The sequence below is a fragment of the Anser cygnoides genome, chromosome 18 (genome assembly GCF_040182565.1).
Source record: "Anser cygnoides isolate HZ-2024a breed goose chromosome 18, Taihu_goose_T2T_genome, whole genome shotgun sequence".
NCBI classification, from domain to species: Eukaryota; Metazoa; Chordata; class Aves; order Anseriformes; family Anatidae; genus Anser; species Anser cygnoides.
This window is the reverse complement of record NC_089890.1, coordinates 2,295,378-2,313,981: the sequence shown is the minus strand read 5'-3', so window position 1 is coordinate 2,313,981 and position 18,604 is coordinate 2,295,378. Positions and strand designations below refer to the sequence as shown.

Genomic DNA, 18,604 nt, shown 5'->3' with positions numbered 1-18,604 from the left:
ACATGCTCAAAGACACAGTGAACCAACACAGCCAGGCTGAAATATCAACCTCTGCAAATTAAAGGGGCACCTGATACTCTACAGCCTCATGCCACAGAAAGGGCACATGGACCACGTGCAGATCATCACGTTAACCTCCAAATCCTTAAGTATCACGGTAATTGAAGGAGGAACACATGAAGCCTCACTATAAGACACGGTCTGTGTGAGCAGAGACCCAGCAGTGCTCACGAGATCCTCAGGTCCAGCATTTCCCATGGCTCCATCCTGCACTTGGCACCATCAGCACCAGCGCTCAGGTCCTCTTGCTCAGGTTGGTGCTGCGGGGATTCACCGGCACGCTGAGCCGTTCATCTTCCAAATCAGCCTCACGGCACCTTGTCTGGTCCCTCATAGAGCCATGCATCAGCCCCTGAGTCCAGCGCTGATAAGGAAGGCCCAGAAAATGAAATAAACACTGAGCCACAGACAAGATGTTTAATGCAGCATAAAGCCAGGACAGAGGCTGGGTTCGTGCCTCTGTGCAGTTACTTTTATGAGCCATTTCTTCCTGTTTAATTTGCAGATGGGGACCAATTGCTTTGACTCTCCAGAGCTTCTGCGGCTTCCACAGATCTGAGGTTTTCCCGTGCTCAGGAAGAAGCCAGACAGTCAAGATGCTCAGACGCTCAGGTCAATAAAGCATCATCATCACTCCCATTTCCACGATGGAAAAGCCATTCCCAGAGAGCTTCAACCAGAAAGCTCTGCTCATGTAGCACTGCCAGCCCTATTCAGTCCCAAAAGCCACCGAGATGAACCAGAAAGAAGAGCTGGCGCAGGAAGGAGAGGTGAGTGTCTGATGGGGTGTGCAGACAGGGCACAGCTGGCAAACAGGGAGAAGATGGTATTTGTTTTCCTTTTCTTCCTGGTCCCATCTATGTGACATCCCCGCAGAGGTCTGGGATGCCGTGACCCTACCCTGGTCCCCGTCCTCCCATTGACAGCTAGAAGCCACTGCCTAGGGAGTACGTTTCTGAAACAATATGCTAACAGGTAAGGATAAGATCCCTGAGTCCACAAAACAACACTTACTGATACAAAAGTGACTTGCCAAAGCCAGGAGTTTAAGGCAAAGGAGTGAAGGAACCTGAAAAATTAATGATCTGGCTGAGAAGCCTGCATGAAAAATTAAAAAATCCATATTAAAATTTGTATAAACGTGTCAGAGCAAGATTTAAATGCATTTTAAAGCATGCTTAGCTCTGGATCTGAATCTGCTCTGTTTCCGTGGCCCGGGGCAACGCAGGCAGTGAACGTTTTCTTACTGCATCGAGGGGCCCGCGCGCACGTGAGCACAAACGTCTGAGGCAGCCTGAGCAGCGCCAGCCCGGCACAAGCCGCAGGAGCCAAACCAGCAGATTTGGAAGGGGATGGATGAAGACGCAGCCTGCAGCCCCCTTCCCAAAACCATCTTCATCCAGCTTAAAGAGACTCCTCTGCTACAATAAACCAGAAACCCCCGAGTCCAAACCAAGCGTATCTGAGTCTCCGCCACTAATAACTTGCTCGCCAGCCGGTTCCTATAACTATGTCAGCATAGTTGGAGTTCAAACAATCTCTTTAATTGTTGTCCAGATGGCGTCCCTGTAATTCTAATTTGTTGGCAGCCAACCTCGTTTTATTTATACTCCCTTGCTTTAAGGACTCTTCCCTTGGAGATAATGCTGATGCCTGGTCCTGTATTTTGGGGGCAGGGTGACCAGGTGGAACATCTCCCCTTTTGGCCACATGGTCCTGGTGTCCCAGGCAGAGGGGACGTGGGATGGGGACAACAGAGCCTCTGCAAGCCCTTCCCAAAAGGTACACCCAAAACACTTTTGTCCCACCGGGTAATCCACCTGCCAAGGTACTGGCACCCTGGGTAGGGCTTGGGCTGTAAAGTGTTGGAGAAATACTTTCTGTTCTGGAGTTTTGCCCCAGTCCATAGCTTTCTGCCACCTCCCTGCTAAAGATTTCGGTCTTGCTGAGGTGCTGGAGAAAACTCAGTTTGCTGGCTGCAAGCCCTGACGGTCCCTAAGGCAATGCAGCAGGTAAAACCCACAAGAGAGGTTCTTCTGTGAAACCCAGAGCCAGACCTCCCTGGGCTCAGCCACTCTGGGTGTCCAAGCACCCTGCTGGCTGCTTGGGGTGGGAACTGCCACTCATTTTAGCTGAAGAAACTTTCCTTGAGTCCAGGTAGGAGAGGTTGGTGACTCTGGGCCTGGCTGGATAGACACCTGTCTGTCTGGGACATGCACGACGTGCTGCCACGTTGTACAAAGTGGGGGAAAAAACTTCACAAGGGCAGCACAGGGGAACTCTTGTGCACCACCCACCCGTTATGGGTATAAATCTGTCCTTTTGTGAACTCCCTTGAAGCTCACCAAGGGTAAGCCAGCACACAGCCTGGGGCATTTACTCCATCAGCAGCTCTGCTCCTCCTCTGGACACACACAGTCTGGAGCAAATATGCACCTTGCAGTGAAACAATACTATGCAGAATATTAATACTGCACCAGTTTTTATGATTTTTTAAATGCAGGCTGCTTCATACCTGAAACTACTGAGTCCCAGAGAAACCCCACACTGTAACTAAAATACATAACTGGAAAACCAGCAGAAGGAGCTCAGCAGAAGTCAGAGATAAAGCTGCTTCTGTCCACAGAAGAATCTGCATAGTGATGCTGCAGTTTTATATTCAGAGACACGAAACACTATTAAAGCCCAATATAAACCATAAATTATTCCATTTCCAGCCATGATCACTCACAACGGAGACACTGTGGGTAAGCCTCTTTTTTAAAACAGAACTCCACGAAAGAGAAAATAAGCTTTATACAGTTTCATCCACTTAATTAACAGGCTGCTCGCAGAGCTTACACCGAAGCAGGGTCTCAGAGAACCTGTACCCATGTGCAAATCCATGGCTTATAGCGCATCACAGCGTGGCTCCCCCTCACTATTTCCCCTATGCCAGCGTAGTCCTTGCATCTCCAGCCTCACTACCAGTATGCTCATCCCCCCTATTCCTCTCTTTCCGCTCTCCCAAGTGGTTTTTTTCCATGGGCAAAAAGCTGAGCAGAGCAGACGCAGCCTTGTTGCTGCTACATGAGTCAGTCAAGTGACTAATGCCTCTCCCTTTGGGTTTCCCTCCTCGAGCACACTGCTGCTCCCAACCACCGTTGATCTCACCTGGGACACCAAAGCTGATCAGTGCCCCTCTGCCACACGGCAGCCAGCTGGCTGCCAGGCTGGAGGGGCCCTGGCTGCCCCTCTACCTCCTGTGCCCAGCAGTGGGATTGAAATCCCTGCTCGCAAACAGGCAGCCCTGGAAAAAATCGACAGCTGGAGAGAGATATGACGAGTTGGAGGGCAGGCTGGACTCTCCAGCACGCATGAGACTGTTTGCTGAGCTGTCCTGAAAACATGGGAGTGAAAGAGGATCTGGATCAGCCACAGTCATCGTGGCTTATGGGGTTTCTACTAAACAACCCTCAAGTGAGACCAGAAGGTAACAGCGCTCTGCAGCATCAGGGTCCCTCCCTTTCCAGGACTTGTATCATCCAAGGACCATCATATCAGACATCACAAGAGGGTAAACACTCCTGGTTTTGGCCTTATTTTCAGCTGCAGTGGCAACGTGTGACTGTTTTGCCTGGTGTGCCACCAGCCCTGTGACCGACCACCTCGTTGTGCTGCTGGGACTCCAGAAACAGCTGCAGCCCCAGCACACCTTCAGCCACTTGTCATTGCCTGCCTTATTGGCATGCGGGAGCCAACTGCTAATTTAAAATCCATATGGGCATCATTTAGCCATGCCCTTTAATTATTTCAAGAGCCGTTTTCCAATGTACTCTGCAGCCACTCTCTGTTGACTTACTACACAGAAGCCCAGGAAACAGCGACCCAGTTGAGACCTTCTGCAGGTGGCAGAACAGGGGTGCAGGAAAGAGGCAGAAACCAGGTAAAGCACACCCTGCAATGTGGTGTATAAACTATAATGATATCAAAGTCCCTAGATTCTTGCCTTGAAGCTTACTGCACCCCAGGCTCATGAAGTTTTGTCCCCACCTCATGGGACGCTCTGCCGACATTTTAGATCTCCAGTTTAGACAGGCAAAGCCATGCACTGGCATTTCCACTCAGGGTGTCAACCTTAAGGACTGCATCAGGCTGGTCAGCCTGATGTCTACAACCAAAAAAAAAAAAAATTTCCCAACCTAGAAAAAGCCTTGAAGGTACCACAGACCCCACCTGGGGTGGTTCCTACGTGGTCTAAGGCACCAGATGCCAATAATTTCCCTGCTGCCACACAGCAAGGTTCCTTTCTGCATGGGCACTGCTGATTTCAGAAAAATCTGGGTCATGCAAGGATTTGTCATGATGTCTTTCTGGACAAATAGCTGCTGCTGTGGTCCACATTTGGGTTTCCTCTGCAAAGTGCTCTGACTATAATGCATTTCACAGACACTTTCTGCAAAGACTACTTATAATGCATGTGCCTTCCTTCAGGTGATATTTGTCAGATTCCTACTATGGAAATGTTTTTACCTCCTGACAATACCCTTTAGATAGTGCCTATGGAGGTGGATGACTCAAGCCTGACATGATGATTTCCATCCACCATTTTTTATTAAAAATACTCCTAGCAGTTTGCAACATGAAGACAGAAGCTGGACTTAAAAGGAATGTGGAAACCACAGAGTATGCACAAACTGCCACAATTTTATGTCAACCAACAAGAGCCCGAAAAGCTACATGCAAAACAGTTCCTCCCAGCCCTAATTTGTAATCTCCTGCCCAGAAATCACTAAGCATACGGCAATAATATTCATCTGAGATCCCACCACACTCCATGGTCCCTGAGAGACAGGTTATGGATGGCCTGCCACTTTCAACTTCGTCATTTACTTGGTGTTACAAAGTTAAGTATCGCCTAATATAGCTTTCTGTGAGTTAATTCCCTTTGTGACGGTGACAGCTTCTAAAAACCCTCACGCTACTACAGCACTGCAAATAGCAAACACCGCTGCTAGGAATAGACAAGCCATCAGCAGAGTGACCTGCCATCTCTCCAGCTTCTTTCTTCGCTGCCAGCATAGTATTTAAAGCAGGATGGAAAAAAACAGAGCAGAGTTGAAGCCGACAGATGGCTGATGCAAGTTGGGAAAGTTTTCATGGTAGGAAAACAACCAGTGGGAGAAGCAGCAGAGCAGCACCCTAGGCACACAGCTCTCAACTGCGAGTGTTCAACCAAAAAACCTGGGCTCCTTCCCCATTACGTTGCTCGAGGTCAGAAATCTTTTTCATTTTATGATCTCCACACTATCCTTCATGCCTCGCCTGCAGGCTGCAAACACGTGGCATTTGTCGGTATGCATTGCAGGGACGCGCAGCGGCAGCAACGCTGTGTCCCGGCTGGGCTGTGCAGCACCTTTGCCCTGTAGCAGCCCAAAGCTCACGCTTGCAGAAATCCTTCATAAAGCAAACAGCGCTGAGATGTGCAACGCTAGATGCGAAAAAAAAAAAAAGAAGGCTGGAAAAAAAAATGACACTTGTTGGAGCCTCAAGTGCACAGGAGCATAATATAAAGATTCCTATTGACTTCCCCAGGAACAGCGTCAAACCTTTAATGCTTTAATGCGTGTGCCTGGAATTTGTCAATAGGCTGGGACTCCCTTGGGATCAAAATCTCATTGAAAAAGAAACCACAGGGAATTTGGCACCTCTTTCCCAGCCTATGTGATTAAATGCAAATATGTTATTGGCATAGAGCTATCACAGCTTAATATATCCACAAAGCTCCCATACAGTGACATTAACTTCTCAAGGAAGAACATTTTGTTACTCACCCTGAGATAATTCATGCTCAAAGACAGGAAGGCTATTTCTGTTTTGGGGTTGGACAGTGAGCAGTGCTACCTTCAGCACAGCTGGGCACTAATCTAGTACTAGTGACAAATCCCAGTAAGATAGTGACTGCCAACCTAATATTACATATGATTTCCAGTGGTTCGGCTGTGCTCTGCTAGCTAGCACACAGAAAAACATCTCCAGGATCTTATGCCGCTCTGGCTTTAGCGGATGTGAATCAATTCAGTGCCACTTCTGCATTCACAGGTGGAAAAAAATGGCCTGAGGTTGAGCTCTTCTCTGCTAAGCTAAGAACTGGGGCATATCTTCGTGGCAAAGATACAAAGCCCTTGAAAATAGGTGTTTGTAAAGCAAAAGGCTGTCAGAAAAAATATAACTAAATTCTAACAAGGAGCCTGTGCTTAACAGCCAGAGAATAAACGGATGATTAGTTAAAGAGCTCTAACCATTCTCCTGAAGAACGAGGGGGATACTCTTTGTGAGCAGACATGAATAAAATCTGCTGCTCTCCAATTCAATAGCACAGTTATAACAGGGCACAGACCAAATTAAATGGATGCAGCACTCGCATTAGCAGCGACTTGGTCACTGCTTTCTCAAAAGACAGCTCCTCTATGCCTAATTCACTTCATTTGCCGTTAATTAACGGCGATGACCCACAGTGTCTCACGTGCTGGTTGCTCCTCAGGGAAGGCAGGTTCCCACACCGCTGCTCCCACCCTGGAGCTGCCAGTGGGACGGTGATGATGAGCCGGCTGCTGAGGCTTGCAAACCACCCAACATGGCTTGAGGAGACAGCAGAGAGACATAGGAAGGATGGGAATGGGGCTGAGCTTCTGTGTGTGACCTTTCTTCCCACATCCAGCCACAGACCATTTCTGTGCAAACAGAAAAAATCAAAGAGGAGTTTCCCTCTCACAACAGGATCACCACAAGTGTGGGCTACAGCCCTGATGCCACTTGAATCAACTCTTGACATCTGTCTACAAATCTCAAAGGCAGTTATAGCAGAAGTGCTCTAATCAGGTAGGCATAGCAGAGAAACTTTTGTTCTCTGAATTTAAAATAAAGCACAAGACCTTGCCCAATGTCCTCCTGTCTGTGTGCAGCCAACCCTTCTCATCCTGAACAGGGACAACAACTAAGCTTCACCTTGCAACACAATTTGTTATCTATAGGATACACAGAAGCAGAGCCAGTTCACTTCTGTTAGAAAACTCAAACCTTCAAGCAAAGCTCCAGTAACCTGGGAGAAGTGCCCAGAAGATGTCTCTGCAACCCTTGTTTGCCTGGGGTCCCAGCTTGGCTGCACTCAAAGTCGTTTCTCACATGACTCATCTCACCTGAACTGCTTCCTGCACATACACGTTGGGAAGAACAGAGACAGTGACAAATACTCAGAGCATTCTGTTTCTACATCAGATAAGTTAATACAAAGTTTGCAAAACCAAAGCTGAAGGTTCAGCATTGAAAAAGCTTGAAAACTGAAGTCTGATTCACCAAGTGCAGGTGAAATGGGGGAGGGAAGGGCAGAAATGCTGGCTTTCTGTTTTGCCAAAACGCCCCCAGCCTGTCCTGGAAGGGCCGTTTCCACCTTGCACCATTCCCTTGCTCATTTACTCATCAAGTTCTCCACCGAGAATACTGGCTATGATCGTGGCTTGTACCAAATGTCCACTGGGAACCAAACCAAGAGCTTCGAATTGTTCCACAGCCCTCAAAGACCAGCTGTCCACAACATTAACTTTTGCTTAGAAATGACCCTAGTGAGCCACAAATTGTCTAGAATAGGAGACCTTCCCGCCACGAACCAGACTGGGAGTCTACCTGGCCTCACATCCCGTCTGCAGGGCAGAAGGGACAAGCAACCACCAGCTTCCAGAGGGAAAATTGTGGAGATCCTACATGCAGCAGATGTGGATGACTTTCCTGATAGCCTTTGCCAGTCTGAGGCTGGTCTGTGCTCCAAATCACTGACCTGGAAAGGGGAATTTTAAATCTCTTTCCAGCTTCCTAGGCCACAAGCCACCTCTGTGCACCTTGTTACACTGCGAAACAGAGAGAAGCCTCCCTTTTGAAAGGGCACAAAGCAAATGAGAAGACTTGCTCAGGAAGAGATTCAGCTCTGCAGGTTCCTGGGGAAAGGCTGAAGACATCTTAATAGAAACACATTAGTTCCACTTTTTCTCTTACCAATTTTGCCAATAAAAAGCAGCCTTACTCTTTCAAAAGCTGCTTTATTTCTAGGCAGAAGGACAAAGTCAAAGTTTAAAAACAGCCCCCAGCTCCGAACATAACTGTGGTTGGGGACTGTTTTTTGTCCCAGGTCTGCTGAGCCGTCTCACTTCCCACTTGCCTTTTGCTCCTTGCTTCAAGGGGAGAGCACCTTTCAGGTTATTGCATGGCAATGCTACTGAGAAGGTGGAAACAAGCCTTTCCAGTTCTGAGCCCCCCTGGAAAAATGCAATGACATGGCTCACCATCCAGTTCCTCCACAGAGATATTTGCTAGCTGTTCACTGTCGCTGCCGGCGGAGAGCGATCGGTTCAGGTAGTTGCCTTTGTATAACAAGCCAGCTGTTACATGGTGGAATGGCATCTTCTCCCTGGGCACAAGAGAAAAGGGACGAGAAAGGCTTATTTTAATTATTTCTCATTGCTTCCTCCGAACAGTGCAATAGCTTGCCTTGAAAGAGCAGCCGAACCAAAGTCTTTGGAATTCTACACCAGGGAATGTGCACCGAAGTTGGGTGCATGACTGATGGATTGCAGATTTTATTTAGGTCTGAAACAGGAGCTAAACAATCAGGGGGGAAAAATCAGCAGCTTCTTTATGCAGGGCAATTAGCAGAGACTGAGCAGTGGTGCCTTAGGAAAATATGAGTCTCTAACAGTCATATTGCAGCTTTCAGCAGAGAGATATAGTATTTGATAATAATTATATAGTGCGTAGGGGCCTATACTGACATGCAATTAAAAAGCCACAGGCTCCAGCAGCATGACTTCCAGAGCCATGAAGGGTCTGGACACCAGCACCCGACCCCGCTCTGGAGTGCTGGGACCCCTTGGATGGATCAACCCCTGAGCAAGACACACGTTGCAGCAGTGCCTCTGATCCAGACTTCAGTGGCCCTTCCTGAAAGAAGAAAATTCACATTCGAGCGGGGCCCAACAAAGAACATTTTCATCTCACAAATATGACAGCTAAGAAAAAATACTGCTCGTTGGGAGACTGTAGCAGGAAAGTGTTTGCAAACTTAGCAGGTATAAACACCGCAGCCTAGTGAAGGGCAGCCATCTGCACAGACAAAAGTGGAAATTACTGTCAGCAGCACTTACACATTGATTTAGGATACACAAGAAAGAGGCAAGTTTGCCAAAGTCAATTGAAATATTAAGAGGAAGATTTGTCATACCCTTGGCTGGTTTCAATCAGCGCAGCCCCATCATGGGCCTATTGCATTTTATACCGTAGGGTTCCTGCAGCTCTAAATCAGAGAAGCCAACAGAGCCACCCAGGCACCACCAGGGGTCTGGCTGTGGGTCTCCACTGAGGCTGGAGCGTGGCCAGGCCATCCTGGGCTGCACGGTTCGGGGCAGACCACAAATATATGCTTACATGGCAGCTTTGGCAGAGCACACTCCTTCACACCTGCGGGGGCTGTGGCCCCTTCAGAAACAAGCTCCAAGGACATCCGCACTCCAGCCATGCCAGGACACCAGGTTTCTTGGCCATAAAGAGGTAAGTACCACCTACTGCAGCATCCCCAGCCAACACTACAATTACAAAGATGATCTGGCTCTTCCACAGCCTTATGTTCCCACCACAGTCAATAAAACAGATATATATATATATACACATCTAATATATACACACACATCTACGTACCGCTTCTGCAACAAATGACTTGTTGCTTCACTGAGTTAGTAAAAGCTTTAATAGACTCACCAAGAGCAAACTAACCTCGAGACAGCGGAGAGGGAAGAAAAGCCATGAGGTTTCTTTCACATTGCTTAGCACGTCCCTAGAATCTCTCTCACAGTAATTATGTAAATAAATCCTAATCGTAATTTTAAGTATTTTTATTTGGGAGCCAGTTTCTTCAGCAGCACATTAGAAACCGTAAACAAGGTTTTCTTTTTCATTAAGCATATCTGTAATTTCCCAGCACTTGCCAATTAATGTATTTCATTCTGATAGTTGCTCACTCTGACATATTGCTCTGCACAAAGACAGGGATTTTTCCTTCCCACAGAACGACATGCGGCCGATGTCAGCTTTGGTGTTGCTCTGGATCCCAACAAGCAGGGCTGGAGAGACACTTCCAGCACTTTGCACCACCCTCATTACCTTCCAGCCCCACCATAAAGCATTCAGACAGAAATCGATCCAGGCTTTCTCTCCATAATCACAAGCCCGATGTAAAAGCAATTACACTGCTTTTCAAAACCCTACCAAATTAAAGAGAGATTTAAATCTATCGCCTGCGGCAGACCAGGCGGAGCTGTGTGCAATGAGCCCATGGGCTGTGGCCGGCTGCGATGCAGCGGCAACACCGGCACCCACGTGGGACTCACCCATGGCCAGAGGAAGGGCACGGCATGCATTTCAGGGCACTAAAGCATTCCTGAAATTGCTTTTGCTTCTATAAGCATTAAAAAAAACAACAACAACAACAAAAAAAACAACAGAACAACCAAAAAAACACCACGACAATGCATCCTCCCTGAGGGCTGAAGTGCTTAAAAGCAGCCCCCACCTGGGATCCAGTAATGCATTTTAATACCGTGTGGGACCCATGATATCCCAGAGTGAGAAATTTTGGATTTAATTCAACCACCTAGGTATATTATTTTTTCAAAAGCACCGACATTATTCAACAGAAACCCTGCAGAGCTGCTGGAATTCAGCAGCTCTCAGCCTGCCTCCAGCTTTAAGAAGAGATGCTCAAAGCCAGCCCAGCAGCAGCTCCGGAGCCAGACATCCACACGAGGACATGCAGCTGCCCTTCAGGAGCACGCAGGGTCCTGCGGATGGGACCCATCTGTCAGCACAGAACTTGCACAGGGGGAGAAAATGGCAGAAAGGGGCATTGTAAGGTGTGGGCCATGGGAGAGCTCATAAAGCACAGCATCATGTTTTGCAAAGCACCATGTGTTGAAATATGTAAAAAGCTTAATGGAAATACGTAGGTGCCCCATGTCTGTGTGGGAACAAAAGGTCTGTGCTAGCACAGCCTGCTTGGTCCAAATTACTTCTGGATTTAGCCAGTAAGCCTGTGTTAGAAATATAGGAACTTTAAGCTAGCCTGCAGCTGCCCCGTCCAATGCCAACTGAGATCCTGGGCAAACTCAAACCATAAACAAACTGGTGATGACGGGACTGCTCTGCACCACGGTGCTGCCCATCCCAGGTGCTTGGCTGGCAGTGATGCCGATCTTCAGGGTGCTGAGCGCTTCCTCCTACTTCAATGTGTTAAATTTGCAACAACATACACCCGCATCCTCTGGACGGGTGCAGGGAAGATGCCCCAGCTCTTGCTCCATTTTACAGAGCTGTACATGCCCTTGAGGATGCCAGTAAGCAGCATTGTTTGCTCCATGTCTCCAACAGACACATTTCCCACCAAGCACATTGCAAACTGAAAGAGGTTTCAAAGGCATAGTGGGATTTCAAAGCAACAAAATCTCCTTGAATAATCGCATGAAAACATTGACATTTAACCAAAAAAAAACCTCAAAGAACCCATAAACGTGTGTATGGAAATGTTACCATGGTACCTTGCCAAGGTTTCAGTCTCTGCGCCAAGCTCACCAGCAGGTTACATCCCCCGTAACGCCCGGCAGCAGCACCGCCAGCCTTTCCTTTCAGCACAACCACATTTGTGAAATTTATAAGATGTTCGTAAGCAATTTGCCATCAGAAAAAAAAAAAAAAAGGCAGTTACACGATGCTCACATGTCTACGCTCGCTCCGGTTTGCATTCTTCCCCAGCTCTTGTGTTACGTTTTTTAAAAAGGCTTTCACACCCAATTGAAAATCTACACAGCTATTAAACTGGAAGGTTTAGCTTAAGCATCAGTGAACGAGATGGAATCGGGATCAATTTGTATCGATCCTGGATGTCCCTTGGTAGTTACCAATTTGGAAAAGATTTCTTGCTAACCTCTTTCCCACCTCTTCCTACGTGCAGCACGAAGTGATGCCCAGAGGTTGATCCTGGTTTTACAGCCTCAGGCTCATGACATACATCACTTGCACTGCCTGGCCTGGACCATGTATTTGACTTCTGTATTCAGATGTAATTTGGTGGGTCCGGGCTGCTGCCCAGGGGGTTGTATGGCACCTGGGCTAACAGGTCCCATCCTGGATGCTGACCAGCCCCACAACCACTGGCCTGCAGGTCTCAAATGGACCAGGCAGAAACTGTGCTGGTGAGGACTGGTGGGAATGTGATAAGACTGAGGTCTCCATCTCTCCCATAAATCTGGCTGAAGCTGAGCAGAGGATTCAAGCTGATGGTATGGGAAAACACACACAAGGGTGGGCAAGCACACCCGTGCAGTACAATAGCGTAAAATTAATTTTCATAGGGATAAAAAATATAGAAATCCATAGAAAACCCATGAAGCAACTGGATGGTAGGGAAACATAAACAGTAGTTGTGAAGTCCTCCAGCTCTGCTCTAAAATCCCTTTAAAAGTAATCAATTGAAGTAATGGCAATAAAGATGCTTCTCCCTGGACAGAGCAACATTATAATGTCTACAGCAAATAAGAGTGGTGACTTCCAAAAATGTCCCTCCTTTTCCCCAGAGCTGAACAATTGCCATTATCTTTCCAGGCAGGCTGTGTAATAACTCACACTTTCTAGCTGGATCCAAAAGGAAAAGCAAATAGAGTCCTATGTACCACCTGGGAAATTCCTGGGCAATTTGATCCTCTGTGCTCTGGGCATAACACATCAGACAGGGGACAACAGCATCTTTCCAAAGAGTCTTCATTGCTATTCCGATCTGTTTTCCTTTCCCTGCTGCCCATGCAAGAGTCCCTTGCCTCTCACCCAGGCAGGCAGCAACAGCTGAGGGATGCAGTCAGCCCCTGCTCTCTGGCATGGGAGCGACAGCGCTGGACTAAATCCATACGTCTCTGCTTGTAGCCAATATATTTGAAGGAAAGCAAGTCAAGCGTTTTGTTGCAGCCACGTGGCTTTGGCAAAATCCTTCTGCTAGGAAGAGCACTAAGTCACTCTGTCCCTTATCACCTGCGTTTGCTATTGCTAACAATAGGCTCAGAGAGAGGGTTTTTTTATTATTTTGTGCAAAAACTTGGCACCTCCAGTGCAATATGAGCCCGAGCTACCAAAGGAAAGCCTGAAGGGCGCGAAGAATCTCGTTTTGGCATGGGGAGAAGCTCTGAGGATGTGGGGAAGGGGAGCACATCAAGAGCTCTGTAATGAGGTGTGGGGATTTAAGCTCCCACAATAAAATGCAGAAGTCTTATTTAATCAGTCTCAACTCAGGTGTGTAAAGAGACGCAGGAATGAAAAGCGTGCTCAGGCAGATGGCTTTTTCTGTAGCTACAAAATCAATATGAGTGGGTCTTGGAAGGGCGCCTTGGGAGAAAAATAAGATCTGGTGCAAGGGAGCCTCAAAAGGAAAGCCCTAAAATAGATCCTTCCAGGGAGGAAAGTCTTTGAGGAAGTTTGTATTTTCTGGCTATTGATACCAATAAAGTAAAATTCCCCCAAAACACGTGGAAAGGAACATTTGGGCCATATACAAGCAGATCTATTGCAGGAAGAGAAAGACAAGAACTTCCCCACTCCTGGTCTGCTGCTGCAGCCTGCACAGAGCAATAAACACACCGGGACATTTTGGAAAGCCAAATTTCCTCAGACTGTAATGCAAAGTCATTGGGCTGTGAGTGCAAATGAGCCCTAAAGCTTCCTCTGAAAGGGCTTTGTTTCTAGTTCTGGCAAACAGGACTAATCCCACTTTCTGGGAGCAGGGTTGCTAATCAGAAGCTAGACACTGTATTTACACTCTGTGCTATGTAATATTTTCATACAGCAAATCCATCCAGTTTCATTCCACACCTTTTACCAGGATATAAAGACTGCAAACTTGAGACCCTAACCCACAGCACGCACGCACGTGAGCTGCACCATGCATTTGCTGGTGGTGATGCAGGTACAGGCTAAAGCTGGCTCCCAGGGACCACTTTCAGCTCTGGCCACGTGTCCCCATCCTAGCCACACAATACATGGCATTTGTGCTGGATGAGATTATTTATTGGCATTAGCCTAAGAAAATATTCCCATTTCAGAAAATGACCGAGAAAATAAAGATCTTCCCTTTGCTGGCTGATATTGGGTTGGGACACTAGCAATAAAGTTCCCCATGGTGATCAGTGACTAAAAGGACTTTACAAACCTTGGGCCACCTTCAGCATTTAAGGATGTAACTGTGGAAAAAGTCCTCTGAAATGAAGAAAACAAGCTCTGAGTGACAAGCCTAATGGATGTAGTGCCACAGAGGCACTTCACGAGCCACAAACTTCCAGGTTTGACAACTACAAAGCGGTAGGCACTTCAGATGGTTTTGCACTGTTTTATTCTCTACCTTCTCCAGAATATCTGACAATTAAGAAGAAGAGGAAGGTCACTTTTAAAAACATCACATTGCTAAACAACTGAAGCTGCACAGCTGCCTTTGAATCCGGAATGGCAGAAAGGAAGAGCTGAGGATGCCAGGTCAAGTATAAAATAATGCACGTTTCTTTCTGAACGCTGAACATGTGAGAACACAGTGGGACAGCTCTAAATCACAGTTGTTGTTTGTTATTTTTTAACTATGGCCCAGGCTGATCCTCAGCTTAAATCGCCAGGAGGAGAGGGCTGCAGTGACTAGCTCCGTACCCACAGGGCAAGCACATCACAGAAAAGGGTATAAAGATGTTTTTCCATTCCCAGACAGGCTTAAACTTGCCGTCATAACCAACTCACCAGCATTTCATCCATTCACACAAGCTTCTCAGTCTCCAAACCCATTCACAGCCAGCAATCCCAAGCTTTTTGGCTTCCTTCTCCCGCTTTCTGCCATTTCTGCAGCCCCCTACCTCTGGCTGCAGGGGTGGAGTTCAGCCATGATTAGTCCAAAATTTCCAATTTCACATAAACCACAGCTGTCTTTGAAAGCTCCTGAGCTAACATTAAAAAGCAAAAGAAAAGCCAACAATGCAACAAAAACCCAAACCTTCCTCTTTCCCCCTTCCTCTAAAAATTCACATGAAAACTGGAAAAAAAGGCAGTCTTGGAAATGGAGCTTTTATCCCTGGGCAGGCTGTGGTGTGCAAGCACCAGCCTCCCATCCCCTTCTATAGGCACAGCTCCTCTACAAGAAGGCTGGACCTGTAGTGTGCATCAGGCAGGCACTGCCAAAAACAAACAAACAAACAAAAAAAACCACCATTGTTTGAGGACACAGTAAGGCTTTATGTGAGGAAAAAATGCAGGCTACTAAAAAGCTTTAAAATCTAAAGGTGAAAGGCTTCCATGATGGGAAGATGAGGCTATAAACATGCAAATTGGAAATAAAGCAAGAGTTTTTAATGGCGAAGGTGATTAACCGTTGGAACAAACTACCAGGACAAGTGACACATTGCTGTCTCCCAGACAAGACCAGATGTCTTGCTGGAAGACATGCTTTAGCCAAGCGCAAGCTACTGCACTCAGTGCTGGAGGTAACCGGGTGAAATCTAATGGCTTGTGATGCATCGTTTTCCAAATGAGCTGATCATAAAATCATGATCATAGAATCAGATCACAGAATGGCTTGGGTTGGAAGGGACCTTAAAGGTCATCTAATTCCAACTGGGGTGCCAACTAGGCAGGGATGCCACCCACCAGATCAGGTTGCCCAGGGCTTCGTCCAACCTGGCCTTGAAAAACTCCAGGGATGGGGCATCCACAGCTTCTCTTGGGCCTTAAAATCCAGGAGTCCGTGCAGACACCCAAAGGGACTGAGCACCCTCGAGGCCGAGATGAGAACACACTGAATAGAACCATCGGCCGTGCTTTCCTCCCTGGGCATTTTCCCAGCCTCCTTCTACCTCACCTTTGCTTTGCCTTTCCCTACCAAAGCTATCCAGCTAACGCTGCCAAAGAGACCAAAGCCACTGCACGCCCTTCCCAGCACTCTGAAAGTTCTCCTCCTGCCCTCACCCAGTCATCAGCTTCCCCGGCACTCAGGAGACAGGGCCATGGGCAGAGTCAGCGCGTGGCACGTTCAGCTGAGCGCGCATCGCAGGTCAGTGCTGCAGGAGAGGCTTTGTGCCGTCATCCACATCTTTTCAGACCAAGTCACCCAGCCCCTCAACGGTCCGCACCGCTTAAATACAAAAATACCAGATTTCTTGCTTAGCTTATTTCTTTCAGAGTGGGAGACGCCGGCACAACAAGGTAATACAGAACTAATTACCCTGCATGTGTCATCACACAGGGAAACGAGGTCCTTGCTGGCAGTGAGAGAAAAAGGACGGCGGAGCTTTTAGCTGAGATGAAGAGAACATCAAAACAGCCAGGAAATGTCACTTGTGCATCTCTAGTCCCCCCATAATGCATTTCTACACGTTTCTCTGCTCTGTTTAACGGGTTTCTCCTCCACTAACAACTGTTGAGCGTTTGCTTATCGAGAGTGTCCTGGGGACAGTGCTCTGAGCATGCTTCTGTTCACTTACTCATGTCCAGTTGCCTTCATTTCACATGCATAAATCAGACATGAAGACATTATTAGAAGCAATTGCTGGCACCCCCAGCACACTGAACAAGCATCCTATTTAAGAAAACAATATACAATGGATTATTCATAACAGACTGAGTGCGTCACAGATGAGTAATTATAAACATGAAATATATCAATAATGACAATTTTTACAGCAGATTTAACAAAGCAACACACTACAAATACCCTGTTGGTTGCTTATGTATTATTAATGAAATGCCAAAACATTTAGTTTTTTTAATAGGACAATTAATTACTCCCAATAAATGTGACTTATGCCAGGCCTCTTCTTTAAAGGAGGCTTTGGACATCTGGTGAGGGTTCATTTTAACAGCACTAGCTGATGGTTCCTACAGAAAGTTTCCTTGGAGCTATGAGGATGGGAGCCATCAGCATATATAAGAGAGACAGAAAGTAATTAAAGTGGAGAGGGTAATCACAACACTGGAATAATTTTAGTATAACTTGAGGTGGATCACAGTATAAGATTCAACCCAATATACACTCCAAGCATTTCTCCACTCCAGACATCCAAGGCTGTTAGTTTCGTTGGTAAAGTGTCTTCACACGCTCAGTATGACCTGACTTTAAAACACAATCCAGACTGCAATGCCTTACAAACCCAGTCTGCTGGGAGAGGATCAGCTGACCCCAGTGAACACCCACCCCAACAAGACGTTTTCAGAACCACATCATTAATAATAACCAGGCTAGTTATTACCAATTACTATTATGCCAGGAACAGGGTATGATAGGAAAGGGTTCAAAGACTGTTGTGGTCATGGCACCACTTTATGCAGAAAACTGGAAATATCAGCTGCATTTGGAAGCACGGGATGTGTAGCATTACAAAGAAGGCAACCAGGGTAACTTTGCCCATCCACAGCAGCTGCTTAAAGCCAACCACAAGTCCGTTTAGCCGCTTATGGGACAAGTATATAGGTAGAGCCCAAACCTGCCACGTCCTCCATAGGTGCACAGCAGTGGGGAGGAATGGCTGCTGTCAAAGCCCTGGAGCAGCGATGCTGCAAAGCACTGAAGCACTCCCTGAACTCAGATCTGAGCACATGCTAGAGCACCTTGTCCCCCAAGACCCTGATTCACAAGTAAGCAGACCCTACCAGAGAGAGCTCAGCAGCCTTGAGAAACTCTGCACTTCTTTCTTTTCAGGCTACCGGTATTTGGAAGATTATAGAAAAGCTGTTCCAAGAAACCAAAATACTGCTGGAGCGCAGTATTTAGCTCTTGGGGTGGCACAAATTACAGCATCCTTATTTTTATGTCAGTATTTATTTGAAGGAAATGTACAACAGAAATCTGACGCTGGCTGTATTTTAAACCCACGAGCACTCTGTAAACAAGCTAGACCCAGAGAGATTTGTATGTTTCTTCTTGAAACATAAGGAGAACCACCGAGACTGAATAATTGAAAACAGTTACGGAGACTTCATTTTCTTGTTTTTCCTGGGATTTGCTCTTGGGCTGGCTGCTCCCAACCTCCATACCTGGCAGGGATGACCAACTATTTGGAATCTCATTTGCATAATAGTTGACAGCTCTCCGTGGGGGATCACTGCCCTGGAGGAGGTCACCAATATGCAGAAAAAAAGAGTGCAGAGAGGGCATTTCTCTTCAAATGCAGTTTTTAAAAGGGGTCAGAACAGAGCATCTAAGATCAAGTATGAATACATAAATATATCTCAAAGAACTCATTATTGTGACAATTTTGGTAGCATCTTTCATCTAGAGAGGTCCTCACACCCTTGGAGAAGCTTGCAAATAGGCTGCACAGATATGTCTGGGTCTTCACATGCATGCCCACAGGGGCACGCTTGCCCTGGGGGCTGCAGCAATCATGGGAGGTGATGGCAAAACTCCAGTTACCTTCACTGGGACAGGCTGCAAGCATCAGCAGTGCTGGCTCAA

The 18,604-nt window shown here is 47.0% G+C and overlaps 1 protein-coding gene across 5 annotated transcripts in view; it reads right to left on the bottom strand.

The window, feature by feature from the left end:
* CALN1 (calneuron 1) overlaps positions 1–18,604 on the bottom strand; it is a 159,157-nt gene that overhangs the window by 109,010 nt on the left and 31,543 nt on the right. For 3 of the 5 annotated variants that reach the window (XM_066979563.1, XM_066979561.1, XM_066979562.1), the window contains exon 3: positions 8,376–8,496. In XM_066979563.1, the coding sequence (XP_066835664.1) occupies positions 8,376–8,496 (121 nt within the window). Of the gene's footprint in view, positions 1–8,375; positions 8,501–18,604 lie in introns of all 5 variants that reach the window. The other 2 variants (XM_048068174.2, XM_013189331.3) reach the window with 1 other exon arrangement.